At 31.5% G+C, this 7500-nt stretch overlaps 1 protein-coding gene across 1 annotated transcript in view; it reads right to left on the reverse strand.

Annotated features, from left to right (window-relative positions):
- The window catches only part of LOC135225604 (neuroligin-4, X-linked-like), a 91139-nt gene that overhangs the window by 17593 nt on the left and 66046 nt on the right, over positions 1-7500 (reverse strand). Inside the window, exons 2-3 of the mRNA XM_064264900.1 lie at positions 5937-6083; positions 978-1175 (exon numbers count right to left, since the gene is read on the reverse strand). Coding sequence (XP_064120970.1) covers positions 978-1175; positions 5937-6083 — 345 coding nt within the window. The remainder of the gene's footprint in view (positions 1-977; positions 1176-5936; positions 6084-7500) is intronic.

Below are 7500 nucleotides of genomic sequence, written 5' to 3' on the forward strand. Positions count from 1 at the left end.
TTCGACGTAATTTCCTGTCTCTCTCTCTCTCTCTCTCTCTCTCTCTCTCTCTCTCTCTCTCTCTCTCTCTCTCTCTCTCTCTCCAGAGGATTTATGTGCTGATTTTTCAACACAAATTTCCCCAGGTTTTGGTGCTTCAAGTGGATGATCTTCTAATTCGGCATACACAATCTACAACGGATTAATTGAACTCTTTAATTCATTTTACTCCTAATGCATCATCTTTTTAAACTATTGTCATAAAGCTGGTCATGAGCTGTTTAGTTTAGGTGGCAATGACTTTTAGATGTTAATGAGGGTAACAGTAATGGCAACGGTGAAGACTTGTTTTATTCGTAATAAATTTCGTCTTTCATGTTGTATCAGTGATCAACGTCATCTTACCAGTGTGAAAATACTATTATTATTATTATTATTAGTAGTAGTAGTAGTGTTTAGTAGTAGTTGTTGTTGTTGTTGTTGTTATTGTTGTTGTTGTTATTGTAGTAGTAGTAGTAGTTAAAAAACAAAACAAAAATTTATAAATACATATTTACGTACATTACATTAATTGTAGATTTTTAATTTAGTGACGGGTGTGAATTTGATGTTTGATAAATTTGTCATTATTATTATTATTATTTTTCTGTTGTTATTAGTGGTAGTAATAGTAGTAGTAGTTGAAAAACAAAGAATGTTTCGTAAATGTATATTTAATTTACATAATTGTGGATTTTTCACCATTTTAGTGACTGTTGTGGATATGATGTTGTGATAAATTTATCATTATTATTATTATTATTATTATTATTATTATTATTATTATTATTATTATTATTATTATTATTATTATTATTATATTATTATTATTATTATTATTATTATTGAGCAAACCCACACACACTGAAAGCCAAGCCCCACCAAAAACTGAACATAGCTTTTCAGCCTCCCCCGTCTACCATACCTGCCGTCACGAAAGACAGTACTTACTGACTGACCTGTAGCAGCCGGGGATACCACGAGAAAGTTAAGGCACGCAGCTCCGGTGCCGTGACCCATGACCGTGACCTGACCCGGGTCACCGCTAAAGCGGACGATGTTCTCTTGGACCCAGTGGAGGGCCGCTAATTGGTCCATCAGGCCGTAGTTGGCGACGGTGGCTCGGCCGACCGGGTCGACGTTGGGGTTGAAGAAGCCTGTGGAAATGGAATGAAAATCTATGTTAAGGTTGAAAAATTCTGATGAACTATAAAAAAAATATACGTTAAGATTGAATAATTGGAAGAATGAAAAAAAGATAGACGTTAAGGTGGAAAAGTCGAAATTACTGGGAAAAAAAATGGGGTTGAAGGAACCTGTGGAAATAGAATAAGATCGATTTTAAGGTTGAAAGATTCTAAGTAATTGGAAGACTAAGAAAATAGACATTAAGATTGAACGAAGCTAAGGAACTGGAAGAATGAAAAAATAACACGTTAAGGTTGAAAAAGGCCGAAGGAACTAGGGAAACAAAACAGACATTGGGGTTGAAGGAACTTGTGGAAATGGAATAAAAACATATAGACATTAAGGTTCGAAAGGAACTGTTAGAATATATGTATGATATATATATATATATATATATATATATATATATATATAATATATATATATATAAAAGTTAAACCTGAAAAATTCTAAGTAACTGAAAAGAAATCGACGTTAACATTGAGAATTCTAAGGAACTGGAAGAATAAAAAGTAAGACTTTAAGATTAACAAATCTTTTGTAACTGGAAGAATAAACAAAAATAGACGTTAAGAATGGAAAAATCTAAGGAACGTAAAGAAATGAACTGTAAAGTTGACAAATTTTAAGGACCTGGAACAATAAAAAAAATCGATGTCAAGGTTGAAAAAGAATAAGGATCTGGCAATATTAAAATAAATACGCGTGAAGATTGAAGAAGGCTAGGATACTGGAAATATGAAATAAAAAGACAAACGATAAGACTGAAAAACCCGAGATAAAAAGAAAATAGAAGCTAAAACTTAAAAATCTAAAGGAACTGGGAAAAAAATAGGCGTTAAAATTGATAAAGTCTAAGGAACTGATAAAATAAAAAAAAAAAAAAAATAAACCCCGTGAAAGCTGAAAAAAGGTAATAGAAATTCTTTGTTCAAGAAACAGGGCAAAATGGGAGAGGGAGAAATAGAGGCCAAGATTGAAGAAACCCGAGGAAACGGAAAAGATGAAAAACAAATATACTTTAAGACTGAAAAAGCCTGAGGAAAAATAGAAAAAAAATCTTCAAGTTTTAAGAAATGTGGGGAAATGGAAAAAGGAAAAATAGAAGTGAGGACTGAAGAAACCTGTTAAGATTTAGAAATAAAGAAATAAGAAAAAAAACTGACTTTGTGATTGAAAAAGACGAGGAAATAAAAAAACAGCAATCGGCAAGGCTTAAGAAAGCTCACGAAATGAAAAATTTAAAAATAGACTTCAAGATCAAAGAAACCTGCGAAAAAAGGATTAAAAAAAAGGCGATGGGATTAAAGAAACCTAAGAAAATTGAAAATATATAGATGTCACGGTTTACAAAAAAGCTGAGGAAATGGAAACGAAAAAAGAAAATAAAAAATAGACGTTAAGACCGACTAAACCTGAGGAAATTAAAAAAAATAATAAACGGTAATTTAAATAGAAGAAATCGAAAGAAACAAAAGAAAGTCAAGACAGAAGTTGAGACTGAAGAAACAGAAGAAATGATAAAATAACAGGAGAAGGAGATGACTTAAGAGTTTAGTCATTTTAACGTAAACTATGATTAGAACTTAATCTAGCAATTCTGCTTAGTCGTGTGATAGGGATCTCTTATGTGTGAGGTGTCATAGGCAATCTGAATTGAAAGATAACTAACGCAGAAAAATTTACATTACTGAATATGCATCTGAATGATTTTCAAGAAGAGCAACTGACGTGAAACCAGAATATAAAGGATGCATGACATATGATATCAAAATGATATTTACTCGTCGTGAAGGTTTGCGAAATGTTAGATCATCAAAATGATATTTACTCAGAGCGAATGTTTGGGAAATGTTAAATCCTGGAATGGCTATGAAAACGTGATTGTAATAAAAGAGAAAAATCTGCTTACGAAACGACAATTGATCGAAATACTCAGGGGTTCCAATAGTATGCTTCTGAAGAATAAAGGAGCGCGTGAAATGATGAAATCTGAAGCAAATAGAACAATTTCATTTTCACGATTTCGAAATAAACTGACATAGGCAGATATTGGAATGATTTTTTACAAATTCTGAGTATGAGCATTAGACGTAGTTGTAACTCTTTTTGGAATCATAATTGTACTTGTTATTTTTTTTACCTTCTTTATATAAAAGTGAAGGAAAAAACCCTGCAAACTCTTGAAAACGACGAAAATTGCAACCTCGTGCTCCATGTAGGAAAACAAATAGTGAAACAGAAATATATCGGAAAAATGAAGTAAAAAAAATAAAAAAAAAACTCTTGGCCTGCGACACGTCACCCGAATCTTAACTCATCCTGACACTCGTCCATTGGAATGTCAATAGGAAAAACAAAATAGAATAAACCTATCTTTTTTTAATTGGCAGGCTGCGTAATGATCCGTGCCTGGCGCTTTCACTCAGAAAGCAATTTGATATATTCCAGTTTTTCAAAAGTAATGATTTCTGTCTAGCCTAACGCGTAGGAGGTCATTTTTATGCTCCGAAATTACGCGTGTGTCCGGTTCGGGACGGCATCAAATAAATATATCAAAGAATTAAAATTTCAGGAATAATGATCTGTGTCTTCTTTGACACCTGAATTCTGTTGACACCTGCATCATTATTTGACACCAGTTCCATTTGTATAATTCCGGTGCCTTGTTACCTAAAATAAATATAAAATTAGATAAGTAAATAAAATAAATAAATAAATAAATAAATAAATATATATGATAAATAAATAAATAAATAAATAAATAAATAAATAAATAAATAAATAAACAAATAAATAAATAAATAAATAAATAAACAAATAAATAAATAAATAATAAATAAATAAATAAGTAATTGTAAAAGCAAATACTAGTAATGATTTCGGCCTGGTATAAAATATGAATGACTCTGAAGTCTATATCAAGGTTTATATGACAATTCTGGAAAGATTAAAAAAAAGTATTCTACGTGTTTGAGTATTTCAGAATAATGATTCTCTTGTAACGGAGATGAATCCAGGTGACATTTGTAACATCGTTCTACCTATTTATAATTCACGATGCAGAAAATACTGTTGACGCCACTGCATAAATATAAAAGCAGCATTGTTTTATTGTTACGATCCCTTCATATCTCAACGACACATGCTACCTGATATGAAAATACTTCAATGCGCATGCATCTCCATTTGCAAAAATACGCAAAGCCGTATGATCGTGTGAATTTGCAACATTTGTTTTAGTGAGGATTCATATCCTGCACCGGATCCGAAAAGGATATAAAATCACATTTCCTAGTCGGTGCGAGATGAAACTCCTGCAAACTAATTCCAGTTATTTGATTTACAATGCATTTTACAATTTCCGTTTTGTATAGTTTGTTGATGGTATGCGCCAGTCATAGCCTTTCTATGCGCTGGGTCGTATTTATTCATTTATTTAAACGAACTACCTTTTAGCTTTCCTTTTTACTAACGAAACTACTACTACAACTAATAATTGAATTAATAAAATAATAATAATAATAATAATAAATAATAATAATAAATAAATAATAATAATAAGGATGGTAGATTAAACAACCCGGAACCCCACACTATAAAAACCACCCAGTCGAATAGGATGACTGTGATAGACCCTAATAATAATTAATAATAATAATAATAATAATAATAATAATAATATATAATAATAATATAATAATAATATAATAATAATGTTGGTACTATTAATTCAAAAAAGGATCATATTAACATAGAGATTAATAAATCAGAAAAGAAAACGCAGCTTAGTCCTCAAACCCAGGCTGAAAAAAACTTACGAAAACTATCTTAATTTGATTATCTAAAACACAAGTCAATATTTAGCTTAGGACTCAACAGCTTTTTGCGGAAAACGTCAAATCAGACATTGGATCGGATATACCTGGAGGAACAGTGATCCAATTGTTTAAAAATATGGCTCATTAAGAAAACACTCCATAAGGAAAACGAAGAAGCGTAATGGCATATATGACATCTAAGATAACACGACAAATGTTGAAAGTTCGTTCATTCCATAAGTTATCGTTGTCATTTAGCTCTATAATTGATTCAGAAATTCTGCAGGTTGGAAATTCGATATCTGCTTGTTCTCATGTTTTCAAATACTATGGGAAGAGAGAGAGAGAGAGAGAGAGAGAGAGAGAGAGAGAGAGAGAGAGAGAGAGAGAGAGAACACGTTCATTTCACCAGTTATCGTTTTCCTCTTGTTCAGAAAATTTGGGGCTTGCTTCTTCGATATCTGCTCTTTCTCATGTGTTGAGAGAGAGAGAGAGAGAGAGAGAGAGAGAGAGAGAGAGAGAGAGAAGGGGGGGAGGGGAATGTTATCATACTCAAAATCCTTTCTTGGTTCAGGCTCTCGCTAATTCCAATATTCTTGCTTACCCAAGAAACAGTGTTCAGTATTTATCCTGATGAATATTGTTCTCTTTACTATTTACTCTTTCGCTTTTCTTTATTCTCTATGCTCCGAAGGATGATTTTTCTTCTTGGGTTCGTCGTCAGCCAAAAATAAAAATTATACTTTTCTTTTCATAAATTCTAGAGACGCAGTTTGCATCAGTTTTACACTAACTACGTTAATAGTAAAAAAAAAAAAAAAAAAAAAAAACTACCATCTCCTTGTTATGTACAAGGCACAATCATCGGAATCTCTACTTCTTTTGGCCACATAGTTTGGAAATCCTGACCTAGAATCCCGAGGCGATAGTTGATGGTGACCACGATGACCTTGCCCAAGGCAGCCAGCACAGACCCGTCGTAGAGGCTGGAGGATCCCCACTCGTAGGACTCCCCGTGGATGAAAACCACCACCGGGTAGGCCATCATCGTTCTACCTGAAGGATACAGGATCGAAGGATGTTAACACAGGAATTAATAATTATAGATTATGTAATTTGATGTCTACTGTGATCTAGGGATATTAATAACGCCACATTTAAATAACTATAGGTTTTATAATATTATATTAATTATCATATTCTTCACCACACGCTTATCCTAAAGGGAGCTGAACACTTAATTTGGTCTTTCTATCTAATAGGCTATTATTAATTTTTTTCCTTTTTCAGCTATTTGCTTTCAGACAGATTTTCTGTACTGGGAGACATCACAGTACACTGTACTAGAACCATCCATTACAGCCATAATAATGTATAATATTATATAATGAATAAAGTTGTGAAATCTCTTTCCCTATTACTCATATCATTAATTAAACAATTAATAAAATTGTCCATACAATGCATCTTCGATTTTAATCTTTTATATTTATAATTTGTATTAGCTTTCCTATTTCTTTTATATGTCAAAATTTCTCCCTTTACCTTTTATCCACTTATTTCCTCGACGCTGATTATTAATTAAGCTTCTACTGAAAAGTAGGTGTAAAACATGACAGATGGAATACATATACATCCATATATATAAATAAGTATATATACACACACATATATATATATATATATATATATATATATATATATATATATATATATATATATATATACATATATATACATATATATATATATATATATATATATATATATATATATATATATATATATATATACATATATATACATATATGTATATATATACATATATATATCTATATATATATATATATAAAGGTAATCGTACTTGTTTTAAATTTACTGGTATGGCACCATCAATTTCTGCAGTATAGGGAGAAGAATGCCTTTTGATGCAGAGATGTGTCTAACGCCTGAATTAGTCTTTCATAAAAAAAAAAAAAAATTTTTATTCTGTACCACCAAGATATTAAACAGCTTCTGTAACAATCCCTATTCCATCCCACCCATAACGTCTTTTCTTCCTCTCTTACAAAGTTACAGACATTTCTGATCCCATTTCATATATTTCATTTTTTATTATTATTTTTTTTTGCCAGCATGAATATCTCACACACGAGCTATATTATTCTACTTATAACACATGATACTTAATCAATATGTGATGAAACCCCAGATTCAGTGAATGTATTCATAGCATAGCAGACACGTGGTCTTGATATCCCATTAAACAACATGATAATTACTTTGCTGAAAATGTTAAAATCTCCTAACTGTCCCATGCAATCATACCAAATACATCACTGCAATCGTCAAACTTTACTCATTAACATTTTCATTATCAGTCAAAATGATTCATAAATTACCGTTAATATCCCTCCATCCTTCATTATTCTTGAGATTAATGACGAAAGGTGCCATTATGTGCCCGTCCTCG

The sequence above is a fragment of the Macrobrachium nipponense genome, chromosome 13, assembly GCF_015104395.2.
Source record: "Macrobrachium nipponense isolate FS-2020 chromosome 13, ASM1510439v2, whole genome shotgun sequence".
In the NCBI taxonomy this organism is placed as follows: Eukaryota; Metazoa; Arthropoda; class Malacostraca; order Decapoda; family Palaemonidae; genus Macrobrachium; species Macrobrachium nipponense.